This window comes from Rhamphochromis sp. 'chilingali', assembly GCF_963969265.1.
Source record: "Rhamphochromis sp. 'chilingali' genome assembly, chromosome: 6".
In the NCBI taxonomy this organism is placed as follows: Eukaryota; Metazoa; Chordata; class Actinopteri; order Cichliformes; family Cichlidae; genus Rhamphochromis; species Rhamphochromis sp. 'chilingali'.
The window spans coordinates 2,548,109-2,563,781 of NC_137933.1; the positions used below are offsets into that span (position 1 = coordinate 2,548,109).

General features: G+C 40.5%; 2 protein-coding genes across 2 annotated transcripts in view; both read left to right on the forward strand.

Moving 5' to 3' along the window:
* Nucleotides 1-7,260, forward strand: part of sh2d7 (SH2 domain containing 7) — a 36,283-nt gene extending 29,023 nt beyond the window's left edge. Inside the window, exons 5-7 of the mRNA XM_080884953.1 lie at nt 3,726-3,965; nt 6,094-6,741; nt 6,830-7,260. Coding sequence (XP_080741079.1) covers nt 3,726-3,965; nt 6,094-6,741; nt 6,830-6,874 — 933 coding nt within the window. The 3' untranslated portion in view covers nt 6,875-7,260. The remainder of the gene's footprint in view (nt 1-3,725; nt 3,966-6,093; nt 6,742-6,829) is intronic.
* Nucleotides 7,261-10,394: 3,134 nt separating this feature from the next.
* LOC308398146 (ras-related protein Rab-11A) overlaps nt 10,395-15,673 on the forward strand; it is a 12,586-nt gene continuing 7,307 nt past the window's right edge. The window contains exon 1 of the mRNA XM_080884602.1: nt 10,395-10,568. Coding sequence (XP_080740728.1) covers nt 10,529-10,568 — 40 coding nt within the window. The 5' untranslated portion in view covers nt 10,395-10,528. The remainder of the gene's footprint in view (nt 10,569-15,673) is intronic.

The following is a 15,673-nucleotide window of genomic DNA, read 5'->3' on the forward strand; positions in this document are numbered from 1 at the left end:
AAAAGACACCTGTCCACAGCCTCAAACAGTCAGACTCCAAACTCCGCCATGGCCAAGACCAAAGAGCTTTGGAAGGACACCAGGAAAAGTATTGTAGACCTGCACCAGACTGGGAAGAGTGAATCTACAATAGGCAAGCAGCTTGGTGTGAAAAAATCAACTGTGGGAGCAATCATCAGAAAATGGAAGACATACAAGACCACTGATAATCTCCCTCGATCTGGGGCTCCACGCAAGATCTCATCCCGTGGGGTCAAAATGATCATGAGAACGGTGAGCAAAGATCCCAGAACCACACGGGGGGACCTGGTGAATGACCTGCAGAGAGCTGGGACCAAAGTAACAAAGGTCACCATCAGTAACACACTACAACGGCAGGGAATCAAATCCCGCAGTGCCAGACGTGTTCGCTGCTGAAGCCAGTGCATGTCCAGGCCCGTCTGAAGTTTGCCAGAGAGCACATGGATGATACAGCAGAGGATTGGGAGAATGTCATGTGGTCAGATGAAACCAAAGTAGAACTTTTTGGTATAAACTCAACTCGTCGTGTTTGGAGGAAGAAGAATACTGAGTTGCATCCCAAGAACACCATACCTACTGTGAAGCATGGGGGTGGAAACATCATGCTATGGGGCTGTTTTTCTGCCAAGGGGACAGGACGACTGATCCGTGTTAAGGACAGAATGAATGGGGCCATGTATCGGGAGATTTTGAGCCAAAACCTCCTTCCATCAGTGAGAACTTTGAAGATGAAACGAGGCTGGGTCTTCCAACATGACAATGATCCAAAACACACCGCCCGGGCAACAAAGGAGTGGCTCCGTAAGAAGCATTTGAAAGTCCTGGAGTGGCCTAGCCAGTCTCCAGACCTCAACCCCATAGAAAATCTGTGGCGGGAGTTGAAAGTCCGTGTTGCTCGGCGACAGCCCCAAAACATCACTGCTCTCGAGAAGATCTGCATGGAGGAATGGGCCAAAATACCAGCTACTGTGTGTGCAAACCTGGTAAAGACCTATAGTAAACGTTTGACCTCTGTTATTGCCAACAAAGGTTATGTTACAAAGTATTGAGTTGTATTTTTGTTATTGACCAAATACTTATTTTCCACCCTGATTTACCAATAAATTCTTTACAAATCCTACCATGTGGATTCATGGATTATTTTTTTTCACATTCTGTCTCTCACAGTTGAAGTGTACCTCTGGTGCAAATTACTGACCTCTGTCATCATTTTAGGTGGGGGAACTTGCACAATCGGTGGCGACTAAATACTTTTTTGCCCCACTGTATGTGGACATCACATTTTAGGATGTCTGGATGAAAATATCCACCACTTATATTATACACTGTATATCGAAATTTAAAATGAATGTCCTCATATGTGGATTTTTTCTCAGAAACGAAAATCAGGTAGTAAAAAAAAAAAATAAATAAATAAATAAATAAAAATCAGGTAATTCTTTGTTTTTACATTCATCAGGTCCCAATCAGCCCAAATAGCAAAGAGAAATTAAAAATGCATGCTGTGGAAGAGTTCAGGTCTTAGGAGGTCAAAAAGCCATAGCACAGCTCATTAGCCGTCAAATACGTCCTTCTGTCTTCTAGAGACCTTTTTATGAGGTTTGTGCAGTTGTGAAGCTGATGTGAGTTTGGTGTTCCCCATGTGATCTGGTTGATGTCTTGTCACAGTGTACATTTGTTTTGGTGCTTGGTCCTTTTAATGTCCTTTAGCTTCTCACTGTCGCTGCGTAACTTGGGCGAAGAGCAGAGTTGAAGGTAACTGGGTTCCAGATGATTTCCACAACAGGGATGACACTATGGCACTGAAACTGGGAAACTCTCCACTTCTATTAAAGCGTTTGTAACAGGCAGTTTCTGATTTTTCTCACTGTCATTCAATATTTCCAGGCCCTTTACATAAGGCATTGCTACCATTCATGGAGTCTGTAAAGTTCCTTTGGGATCTTTCGTCTGTACTTTTGACAGGTTTGATAGCTTCTCTCTAAATGCTCTTTGAAAAACAAATGCCTGACCGTATTGTTGATTATGTTTTTTCCAGAACATGCCTTGTAGACATTACAAGTGGGGCCACCAATGCATTTTTTAAATCAGCAGCAGAGATGCCCTATTGGTCTATCAGTGACATTAAGGAGGTTTTCTATTGGATTTGCTCACCACTGAACACTGTTGGTTCCGGTGTGGGTAGCCTGCTCAGCGTTATACTGTCCTAAACACTTTGTGCTAGTAGAGCAACAGCAGGAGATGGAGATCCCATGGATCTGTCACATGGGTGTGCTGCGCTCTTAGCAGACTGGATACGACCAACCTGTAGTCTTTCTCCATTATAAGCTTCTTTCTTATGCTCTTCTTCCAGAGTGATATCTGCACTAATATCTCCATCAGCACCTGTTAGCCTTTTATATGTGATTTTGAAAAAACAGTTACTGGCTTACATGCATCAGTGCTTTTGTCTCAAATCCACGTGACTTCTTATGTCAGCATAGTTTCATAATGTCAGTGTCATCCTTTCCTTTTATTTTTCTCTAAATTGTCTGCAAGTGATGACGAGCATGTTTCGGTTCTGTCTGACTTCAGCTTTTCTCTTGGTGATAAGGTAATACGTCTATTTTTTATTTGTTTTTTAAAACGTCTCCCTTGATGTTAGTAAGAATTTTTTCTGTTGACATTCTGTTGTGTTCAGAGCAGCAAGATTCATCTGTAGTGCTTTGGATGTTAGACTGCAGATATGTCAGCGTTTTTACTTATTATCAGTTGTTCGCTTTATACCCTCCTTCTTTGTTCACTTGCATTTTGAAGCAAGCTTTGTTCATTAATGTCCTCAGGACTCACTGGTGAAGCTTGTATATTGTCCATTTTCTGTGCAGCCTCCTCTAGTCTTTTGTCACTTCAGTTTTTAGAGCACGTGCTGCCACCTGCAGGCCGTCATGAATGTACACTTTTTTGAGACACTTTCACAGCAGCTTCTAGCCAAAGAACACTTAAGCCTAAGCTGACGGATTTTGTTGTGTATAGCAGTTTAACTCACGACTGTCACAGAACAAGAGCTGAAGAAACTTTAATCAATAAAAGAAAAATCCATTCAAAACTATTAGCAAGATAAAAATTGCCATTTTTTCATGAAACTAAACTAGGTGTTTGCTGTCTGTGATTCAGTTAATGCCCTGAAGTATTTGGCCATTTTAGTTACATCTTCAACACCACTGTTAATTGTTAGCATTAACAAAAACTACCGAGTGCTTCTCAGTTTATTTTGTTGACTGGACAGGAACACATTCCCAAATGCTTCTTTTTTCTGAGACCATATTAGTGCAACAGAGTCTTCCAAACACTGTTTGATAAACAGAAGGGCCTGCTGTTTTTATTTCACCAAGTTTATGAGAAATCATAACGCTGGTCAGATGGCTCCATCCCTGGGTATGCAAAGCTTGGTTCAAAAGTTCTTGTTGCTAGCAAAGGTCCAGATGTTCATTCCCACTGCATCAGTCAAGTTCTTGCAATCTTTTGCATGTTTAGTTCCATAATAGCAAATTCATTCTTAAACCTTAATCTTGTCCAATGTCTAATCCTTAAATGCAGCAGTCTGGTCTCCACAAGCTAATCATACCTTAACATGTGACTGAATTTGATGTCATGTCATCAGATGATCTGTCTGGTTTTGCTTGTTGAAGCTCTTATTAGACAATAATGTTGCTTGTGATTTTCAGGTGGACACAAATGAACTGTATGATGTGGTGAACTATAACACCAAACAGATGTCTGGGGTGAGCGTGCAGGCACTGCGGACTCTGTGGGATCAGAAAAGTGATCATCACAGCCATGTGGGTACTAATCAAAGGATTCAGCAGCAAAATGACCCTCCTGCAGTGCAGCCACCCATACCACCGAAATCCACAGCCAGAAGGCTGACGGGGACGGTGTCTGTGGATGCAATGTCTCTTTCCCAGGTAAGCTGGACACTTGAACTGTCCTTTTTGAAGAATACAGAATTATAAGTGCTGTAATTACATAACATGTAATTAAAAGTGTGCATCTCACCACATACAAAGCTTTATAGTCAAAATACTTCTTAGGGAATTACAATTTTATATTTAATTTTATTCAATAGCTCAAGAATCATGTAGGAGAAAATTTGTGTAAAACACTGCACGTGCATACTTATGTGCAAATTATGCTAATGTGTGCAGGTATGCAACACAGTTTCACAATAATTAAATGTTTGCTTTCAGTGGCAGCATCCAACAGCAAAATCAGTTTAATCCAACTTCACAGTTAAAGCTCATTTTGTGCATCAACACAACAAAGATTGCAAAGTAACATAATATGAGAGCTATATTTCATATGTATATGATAAGAACTGCATTACAAACATGGACCAAAAATACAGTAATTCTTAACATTTGTGAAACCTGCATAAATATGACCTAAAATGTGACATGACCTGTAATACAGACAAATAAAGCACTGATCCAAAAAAAAAGAAAATGATCCAGTGTTACATTTCTGTAAGAGAAAAGTGTGAACTTTTCAGTATCGGGTGTGATGCTTTTGAGCAGCAAGAACTGCAACTAAACAGTTACTGCGCTGTTTGTCTGGAGCTGAGAGCTGTTACACGTTTATGGCACGAACCACTCTCCTGATATTTTACTGTAGAATTTTCTGATAACGTTTAGAACTTATTAGTTTGTCAGTGATGGGAGCTATGCTTTCACCTTACAGTCTTGCCATCCAGTATGAGAGAGGCCTGTATTTAATTTACTCTTACTCTATTACATGCCTTGCTGTTGAAGAGATCTTTGTTGGGCCAGGGTAACAGTGGTCTTGAATTTTCTGTTTAGCCACTGTGTATTTGAAGTACACAGAATCTGGTTTGGTGTGCTTTAATTAACTTCAGCAAACAGGTACAAAGGTTTACTAATGTGTGGAAAATGTGTTTCCTTACTCGACTCCACACACGTACAAAAACCCCACAATTTTATATATGACACAGAACGGTGTTTTGCAGCTTCCTGCATATGTACAGCCTAATAAGAGCGCGCTTGAACAGCCTTTCATGGCCATAGAATTACTTGATGGAGACTTTCAGCAGGACAGTGCACCTGCATGTCACTTTTGCTAAAATCACAATTACATCAGAAAGTCCTGCCTGTTCTGAGGTGGGGTTTAAATCTACTCAGTTTTATTGAGAATAAAATCTCAGACTCTGTTTCAGTTTCACCCATAGATAATACTAGCTCTTTAGATGAATGTTAAATATGTTGTGTAATATCTACAGTTCCAGTTTGCTGTCCTGCCCTCTGGCAGATCCACTGTTAATTTTGGTGACAATTTTTTTTCGGATGAAAGCAAAATGATAAGTAAAATAAAAAATAATGCAGAAGGATAAAAATGATGAAATGAATTGACACATTTTTCAACGAGTGAAAATGAGATGAAAATATTCTGGAGAGATGAGAACAAATGATAAAGGAAGTTGAGTATAAACGTGACGCGAGTTTGGAAGTGATTCAATCAGAAGTAATCTCCTTGTTTGCTAAACTTTCACACACATTGATTTGCCTCAGGGAACAGTATAACCTTCCTATTTCCCATGCTCTGTAAAAACACAACAACATCTCAACACTTGAACGTTTAATGAACATTTGATTTCATGGAAAATAATTTGCTTTTGGAGCAACATGGTCAAACTTGGACACTTAATATTTTTGTTAACTGAATCAACTTTAGATTAAGTCAACTATAATCTTACGATATTTAGTTGATCTTGATGCCTAAATTTGACTAAAATTCATTGTTGTTCGTCTTTTCATTCAGAAGACTAAAAGTCAAAATTTTATGTGAAAATGACTCAACGTCCAGTCAGTTGTTCTTCTTTTCCATCGTGCCATGTCCTTGGTAAAAGTAGATCATGTGATTCTTGGGCTTGGGTCTTCATCTTGCAAATATAGAGCATCTTGAGGCAAATATTGTTATGAATTGGTGCTAAATACAATAAAATCTAATGAAATTTATTTAATTTGAAGAAATGCTAGTGAATTGTGTAACTGGACTACTTTGTCACTCATTTTTATTAAGGGTATGCCTCCAGGACCAAAAAGAGGGATTCCTCTAGGATTTACCCTGAGTGGTTCCTTGCCTGATACAACTTCACATCCAATGAAATCCCAGATGGACGCATACAGAGCAGATGGAATCATGGCAAACACAAATTCAGCAGTAATGTCTAACAAAGACTCGGTTGATGCAACTGACACAATGTACCCTGGTGATCTTTTTCCTGGCATCACAACCTCTCAGTCGACACAAGTAGAGAGCAGGAGCAAATCCCTACCACAACTGGACAACAACACCACAGAGGAGGAGTACTCCAACCAGCTCAGCAGCCTGTCTCTGACATCGCCTGTTCCAGGAAAGAGGGTTACCTGCCAAACCTATTCCCTCCACGCACCCCATGAAAGCGTGATCAGGTCAGAAGAGCACAATGATGACCAGGAAATATCAAGATCCAACCCTCTGTACCAGACCTCTGAGGGGTCTGAAAGCCGTTCAACCCAGCGAGGAGATGACATGTATGCTGAGGTTCCTCCGGTGACAACTCCTGCTAGGCTGCGAGATGACACCTACGAGCAGATCCCTGGTGAGGCAGCTGCTGTTCAAGGCAACACTTATGAGACGCTGGACGACATGAAGACCAAGAAGTCAAAGTCCACCTGGAGTAAAAGTGTAAGCCTGAAAGAATACTATGTATTCCAGTTCTTACTGTAAGCAGCAAAATATTAATATATGAACTTTTCTTATGTTCTGTTTGCAGAACATGAAGTGGAAGAAATTCCTACCTGACTACAAGAAGAAATAAATGCAGAATCTGTTGTGGAGAACCTCCTTAATATAAATGAGATGAACATTGCTCCTCCAGTTATTTGTTCTTATATGCAGATGACTGTGTGCTGTGAGTGACATAGGGATAGAGATAAAGTCAAGATAAGAGGCTTACACATAGGTAAGATTAAGAAAATCAAAGCTACAAAAAACCCTGAGCTGGACAGACGAGAGTTTTTTGGGACTGAACCCAATCACAAATGTTTTTAAATCAGAAAGGATTGGTTTTGTCTGAGGTTGGGTCCTTGGATATGAACAATGTCTAATCTGTAACACCTGCTGTTAAATACTTGGATTTTATTGTTGACAAGAATCTCAGCACTGCTGTCATGGATTTGAATGGGAAAAAGGTTTGAAATCATTACGTTAGGTCCTGATCTTAGCCCTGTTTTAACTCACATCATCAGATCCTTTGAATCAAACTCAGGGCTGTAACGCACAAAAACATCCATAAATATTCTTATTTACTCACAATTTATTACAATTACTTATTTTCAGCAGATTAGACCTGTGGTCTCCTTTGTCTCCGACCCTTATTGTGAAGCACTTTGTGGTTTTTATCCTGTGTAGAGTGCTCTTTAAATCAATAAAGTAAAGACCAACTGACAATGAGGCGGGTGGTTATGGGCTAACATTACAACAGCTAATATTAGGCTTCCGTGTCCTAAAAATCACTTTCCCTCTAAACAGGTTGAATATATTGTCACATCATGTCAGGATTAATTTTCCAGGTGTCTGAGTCAAACAATGTTAGATCAAAGTTTTATGAACGCCAGCTAACAAAACGGCAGCGCTTACTGACAGAAAGATTCAGGATATCCTGAGCAACTCAATTCAGTATTGTCATCAGATAGAAGTGAGCTCTACTGATTGATCCACCCATCCTGCACAGATTTCTCAGCTTTACAGCCTTCTCCAGAGTAAATAGACATATTGACATAGTAAACTTGGCTATCTGAGTTGAAATAACAAATATGTGAAAACAGTATGCCACTTCCTAACCAATGAACAGACAACATTTTTCAAAAGGGTATCCACTCCAAGAAAGGAGGCGAGATGCTGAAACAAACTGATACGTACTCGGCCCTGGATCATTAAGGGCAACTGTGCTGCAGAGACAACCATACCTAAGTACACCCAGTACTTTGAAGAGCTTAGAAATGCTCCTGTTGTTATTTTTCTACGTGTCCTTTGGCATCAGTGTCTTGTCTTGTGGTTTTAGGTAAAGTAAACTGACAAACACCAGGGTAAAAAGTGAAGCCAGTGCAAAATCAACAAAACTCCAAATCCTACAGGGGGTGATTTTAAAAAGAAGTTAGTTAGTCAGTAAAAAATAAATAATAAAGTGTGCTAACACTTTATTATTTATAACTAGCTATAGTCACTAGCTATCTGTAGGTCTCAATTCTTTAATTATCTTTAATTATTGTTTTTTATGTAAATGGTTTACAGGCACCATGATACTGAAAAATGCAGCCGTACACTCTGTCTTACATCCACTTGTTGGAATCACTGTACTGATCTCATTTATGAGTTGACCATGCTGTTTGTGCTTCTGGAGGTGTGGGACCTGATGGACCAACCAGAGGGCAGCAGGTCGAACATGTGGTGGGTGGGGTGCAAGGAGTCACCTGTGATTGCTTCCAGGTAAGCAGAGGGAAGCCAATGATTTTTTTGGGGCAGTTCTCAGTAGTGTGTACCAAACACCAAGGCAGCAGGAGAGCACGCTCTTCACTGAGGAGCGGTAGAAGGCCAGCGGCAGCTTCTAGGTTATCCTTTCTCAAGACACGGAGTAAGTGCAGCCAGTGCAGGTCCGGGGGGACAAAGATATTGGTTGGGTGGCTTGGGGTACAGTCATAGATGTATAGGGCACACAGTAGGGGCTGAGAGCGTAGTCCTGTGAGGAAATCTTTGATCAAGGAGCAGGTGGCAGGGGGGTGTGGAGGTGGTCTAATTTGGATTCAGGATGTCTGGGATTATAGTGCTGAATTCTGAGCTGTAGTCCATGAAGAGCATCCTTATATAGCTCTTCCTGTTTTCAAGATGGGTCAGCGCTCTACAGATGGGTCAAGGGATGAGGGTAGACAGTCCCTGATGTGCAGCGACACTATCTGCTCGAAGCACTTCATGACTACAGACGTTAGGGCTATCGGTCTGTAGTCGTTGAGCCTGTGTAGACCAGACATTTTGGGGATGAGAACAGTAGTGGAGGCCTTCAGAGAGTGGTGTGAGTCAGGGAGAGGTTGAAGAGCCTGGTGAGGATCCCCCCAGTTGGTCAGCACATTTGTAGTTGGTGAGGGCTTGGATGCCTCTCCACACCTGGTGCAGGTTGTTATCAGTTAGGAAGCCCTCTGTCCTCCTCCTGTAAACCTCCTTGGCCTGTTTGATGCCCCTCCTCATGTTGACTGTAGCAGTGCTGTACAGGTAACTGTCTCCTCAGCCTGAATTACAAGTTCAACACAATGGACTCGAGTGAAGTGGATGCAGGAGGGTGACGAGATAGCCTAAAACATAGTTAAAAATGAGACAAGGAAGCAAAACTAAATGCAAAACAGAGGAGACATCTAGCTGTGCAAAATAAAATGGGCAGTAAACTTGTGGAACAGAGAAAAGACACTGGAAAAGCTAGACTAACCAAAACAGAAAGGATTACTTAATCAATATAAACACTCCATGTAAATATTTATTTAAAAATATTAATTAAAAACACTCAATACAAATGCAGTTAAATCAGCAAAACATTTATTTTCAAATACAAAGAAATACAAAAAAATACATATCAGCTGGGCACTTTTCTGCTGACTAATAAACAAGCATATTTCCATTACTTTAGCTTGTTATTTAAACATTTTTTAACTATGATAAGATTTAAATTTTATATATTTGGTTTATTTGAAACTTTAATCTTCATCTTCACTGACCACAGTAAGCACACCATCTTTGATGGAGGGTTCATGTCTCCTGGCATTAAAGGTTGGAGAAGGTTGGGGGAGGGGCATTTATAGATTGGTGTTGATAGATTTTAAATTTGTAAAATGTTAAATGCAATTACCCATGACCATGCCGGATAGCTAGTTAGCTAGCACATTTACTATTAGCTAAAGTGGTTTTTGCTGCTGCTACTGAAGCGCAGAACACATGAATTTGGGACTTCTGAGGGTGCAGTTGAGCGCTTGCATTCACTGATCTGAGAGGTTGTAACCACAGAGTTATAGCTGTAAGCAGTTAAAAAATTAAATAAATAAATGAGTAAAAACTGAATTGCAAACATTAATCTACACATTTATGTATATTTTCTCTGTAACTATACATTTAAAGCGCAAGTGAAAATACAAGTTTAAATTTTTTTTTACACATTATCTCTTTTTTTGACAGCTCTCGCATTTTGCAACGTATTTACTTCCATATATCGGCCCTAAAGGAAAAGTTGATAGTTGGGACGTATATTTTTGACCACTAGATGTCTGATGTCAGAATTATGTCGTTTTTCTGCGGCAGCGAATGAGAAGAAGAAAATACGGAAGTACGGCTCCCAAACACATTCCCGTTGGAAGAGTAAAATACTGCAGATTGCCGTATTTGCTTTGAAACGAAGCATATCTTGGACTAAATATTCAATCTCAATAAGACGATGGGGACTAGAGACGATGAATACGATTATTTATTCAAAGGTAAAAATGTGAATTTCTCGTTAGTGTCGTAGCTTTTAGCCGATAAGCTAAACAGGCCAGCTGGTCAGCTGTCAGGCTAACTAAGCCAGCGTCAACCTTTGTGCTGTGGTTGATTTTCACCGAGCTTTCAGGAAATTGATTTGAGGGTGTATACCTCTAAACGGCCTTCACTTGAGGGTTGGCGTTATAGTGCTATTTTCTTTACGTACGGTGTATTGAAGTGATGGGGCGAAAAGAAAAGAACATTAGCTGTTAGCTACTGTTAGCTTGTTGATGGTAGGCGCGGACACGCCTAGCGTTAACCGTTATCACGTTATCTTAGGTCGAGCTTGACAAGCTACAGGAACTTGTGTGAGGATTGGAAAGAATGCGTTAAGAGCTGCTTCATGAACACGTGACCACAATTTTAAAAGTGACCCAAATCATTCTTTTCGCCATTATGTTATTTTTAAAGTATTTTTATTACTGTGAATGTGTAAAATTTGCTTAAAAAGTCAGGAAGATTACTATTACTATTTTTGTGTCATAACAATGCTTCTTGGTAATAAGTCGTGTACTGTTGGAATGCCTTTCTATTACTCCTTAAATGGTATCGCATGTTTGGGTTGCACCCATGAAGAACTATGCCAATGTCAAACAACTATCAACTCTTGTTTTGAGCTTCTGGTACGCCAGGTATGGACAATCTGATGTCTGATTAGCAGGGCATGAACCTGATCAGTCAACATGTTTGACTGATCTGGATGAGATCCATGTCATAGGGCAACTTCAAGTTGGTGTTTTACAAGACTAAGTTTCAGCATTATTTTTGAGTGAGTCCTAGTGCCATCTCCACATTGAAGGCCAGGTCCCATATGAGGGTGGATATCAGAGACAGGCTGTGCAGTCGGTGTCCCAACAAGACAACATCACAAACACACTGTCAGTGTGGTACTCAGTCTTCTACAGATTTGCAATCAAAGTTTGGAGGACAATATTTCTTATGGTTTTGTAACCAGACAACCTGGAACAGACTGCCATGACTGCCCTTCACTGTTAGTTTCATTTAGTGTTGATAATGGGTGCAGTTGAACCCTGAATGTGTATAGGAATGTTACGTTCAGCAATGAGTCCAGATTGTGCTTACTGCAGTTGGCTCATAGTGTCAAGTGTCAGAGTATGGAGAGGATGTGGAGAACCCTGTGCTGATTTATGCACCGATACGGTGAAAGCTTTTGGTGGAGGCAGTGTGATGGTGAAGAGCAGCATCTTCCTCAGTGAAAAAGCAAAGCTTCTCATCACTGGTAATCTCAGTGGAGCTAGATATCAAGATGAGTTTCTGTAACCAGTGGCAATCCATATCTCCACAGTCTGGGAACAATCTCTGTCCTCCAAGACGCTTAACCCACACAGAGTGGAGTTTATCAGAGACTAAATCCAGAATATAGGTGTGGAGAGCATGGAATGACCTGCCAGCAGTCCTGATGTCAACACAGCTGAATGCTTGTGGCATCAGGATGGAGGGTGCTAGTCCTGCCAGAGTAACCAACACAACCACACTGGCTGCCTTGTAATAAATATGGGTTGAAGAATAGGATGCAATCCCACAGCAGTGTGTAACCAAGCATGAGGAGAAGATGAGGCTGTCGTGGCTGTTTGGTTCTTCCACATGCTACTGAAGTCTCTGTTAAATGAATAAATTGTGAAATTGCCGGTGTGTCTTGTTTCTTCACATTTTCAATCCAATAACTGAATAACGAGTCAGCAGCAGAATATGTCTGACGTTGGCATTGGAAGTTTTGGCAAGTTGTTATTGGTGTAACCCACATACTCACCTTTGTTACTTAACCCACAACTCTGTCTTCCTTTCACCATCAGGCAGCATTTAAGGGGAAATAAACAGGTTCTTTAATGGTTTAAGATTTATTGCCAGGCAACATTCTTCCATTAAAGAAATAATGAACCGAACACTAATTTCATTACTTTCTGTGCTAAGTTATATATTTGTACCCACACTAGTTTCTGTGATAGGCCAACATCTTTATTTTTTAAAGATTTAGTGGCTTTTTTTGAACAACCAACAACCTATGAGATAAACAGCAGACTTTCACATATGGTAAAATTCACTTTAGATATTTGGGATCCCACCACTCTCCTCATTTTGCTGTCACATTCCTGTTTATAAAATTTGCCTTATCCTGCTGTGTGCTTTTGAGGTCCCAGTTGAAGCTGTCACAAAATTATTAACACGCTTTATGAGTTGTTTTTTCTGTATTCGTTGCAGTATGATGACTACTAACAAAGTTCAAGACAGACAGGCTTTCTCTGCCTTTGCTTGTTCAACAAAACCTCATTGAAGTTTTCAGGCGGGTGACCTCATACCTTTCCCTATTGAAGATAACAGGAATCACAGAGTTGATTATCAGCTTTCTCTGTTACACCGGGCTTTCTGCTTCAGGATCTGTGCATGCTCACAGAAAAATGGGTGTTTTGTAGGTTATGATTCTTCTTTTGGGTAGAAAAGGATCCCCAAGATTGCTGCCTGTGCTACTCAAAACATTATTATGACTTCTAAGGTGACGGCTGCACATTAGAGCGTTTTAAACTGAACATATTGTGTGAGGTTATATATGTGCACATGTCTGGGATCAGTCCAAAGTATCTACCCAACAGTCGTTGCATTTTTCTTTTATGTTCCTGTGGTTGGAACATGATTAACAGTGAAGGCCACCATAAAGGCCCTGCAGTGGGAAAACATCCTCATAACATCCCAGAATTTCATAAAACACGAACCGCTTTGTTCTCTTACAGTAGAAACATGGCTAGGCTTTTTGAAAATTGTTGTTTTTCTAATCTATGTGGGCCTATCGTGCTCCCAAAGACTGAAAATGAACAGCTGCAGATGTTTTTTTTGAATTTGTGTGTATCTGTTTTAGGCCTTTATCTGTAGTGGACTTGCTTATTGTCAGATTTCTGCTGGAGTAGGCTCTAATCCTACCGGCATCACCAGAAAACACTGATGCTAACTAGTTTGTAGAAAATGGATATGATGTTAGGCGTGGATATTACTAAAGAATATCACACAAGAGTAGTAATGCTAAGTTAGGCCTAGCAATTTAAAGACTTTTACAAAAGTTTACATTGTGTAATTTAAGGTAATGAATTAAAACCCAAATGTCAAATAGTTTTATCGCAGCTCTAGTTTTCACATAAGTGTAATTATTGGCTATGAGCTGTGTTTAGCTGATGAGATGAGCTCCAGGAATATTTCTGATGATTGTGTTATTTTATGCAGAGGCTGCATTGCAATTATTGCTGGGAAGGGTTTCATTTTAATGTGAAAAATATAAGGTTCATTTTGACTTAAATATTATTTCTTTTGTAACAGAAGTCAAACGTGTACTGCAACATTACGTATATTGTTTATTTTAAATAAGTACAGTTTAACAGTGTAACTGTTTCTTCACCATCTCCCAGTTGAACTTTCACACTGCTAGACTGCAGCTACACCTTATGTACATTCTGTGGTGGTCATTTCATTTCTGTAATCCTGTATTTTCTGTATATAAGATTTAGATTGGTTATTATATTGTTGGTTTATATACAGTGGGGCAAAAAAGTATTTAGTCAGCCACCGATTGTGCAAGTTCCCCCACCTAAAATGATGACAGAGGTCAGTAATTTGCACCAGAGGTACACTTCAACTGTGAGAGACAGAATGTGAAAAAAAAAATCCATGAATCCACATGGTAGGATTTGTAAAGAATTTATTCGTAAATCAGGGTGGAAAATAAGTATTTGGTCAATAACAAAAATACAACTCAATACTTTGTAACATAACCTTTGTTGGCAATAACAGAGGTCAAACGTTTACTATAGGTCTTTACCAGGTTTACACACACAGTAGCTGGTATTTTGGCCCATTCCTCCATGCAGATCTTCTCGAGAGCAGTGATGTTTTGGGGCTGTCGCCGAGCAACACGGACTTTCAACTCCCGCCACAGATTTTCTATGGGGTTGAGGTCTGGAGACTGGCTAGGCCACTCCAGGACTTTCAAATGCTTCTTACAGAGCCACTCCTTTGTTGCCCGGGCGGTGTGTTTTGGATCATTGTCATGTTGGAAGACCCAGCCTCGTTTCATCTTCAAAGTTCTCACTGATGGAAGGAGGTTTTGGCTCAAAATCTCACGATACATGGCCCCATTCATTCTGTCCTTAACACGGCTCAGTCGTCCTGTCCCCTTGGCAGAAAAACAGCCCCATAGCATGATGTTTCCACCCCCATGCTTCACAGTAGGTATGGTGTTCTTGGGATGCAACTCAGTATTCTTCTTCCTCCAAACACGACGAGTTGAGTTTATACCAAAAAGTTCTACTTTGGTTTCATCTGACCACATGACATTCTCCCAATCCTCTGCTGTATCATCCATGTGCTCTCTGGCAAACTTCAGACGGGCCTGGACATGCACTGGCTTCAGCAGCGGAACACGTCTGGCACTGCGGGATTTGATTCCCTGCCGTTGTAGTGTGTTACTGATGGTGACCTTTGTTACTTTGGTCCCAGCTCTCTGCAGGTCATTCACCAGGTCCCCCCGTGTGGTTCTGGGATCTTTGCTCACCGTTCTCATGATCATTTTGACCCCACGGGATGAGATCTTGCGTGGAGCCCCAGATCGAGGGAGATTATCAGTGGTCTTGTATGTCTTCCATTTTCTGATGATTGCTCCCACAGTTGATTTTTTTCACACCAAGCTGCTTGCCTATTGTAGATTCACTCTTCCCAGTCTGGTGCAGGTCTACAATACTTTTCCTGGTGTCCTTCCAAAGCTCTTTGGTCTTGGCCATGGCGGAGTTTGGAGTCTGACTGTTTGAGGCTGTGGACAGGTGTCTTTTATACAGATGATGAGTTCAAACAGGTGCCATTCATACAGGTAACGAGTGGGGGACAGAAAAGCTTCTTACAGGAGACGTTACAGGTCTGTGAGAGCCAGAGATTTTCCTTGTTTGAGGTGACCAAATACTTATTTTCCACCCTGATTTACAAATAAATTCTTTACAAATCCTACCATGTGAATTCATGGATTTTTTTTTCACATTCTGTCTCTCACAGTTGAAGTGTACCTCTG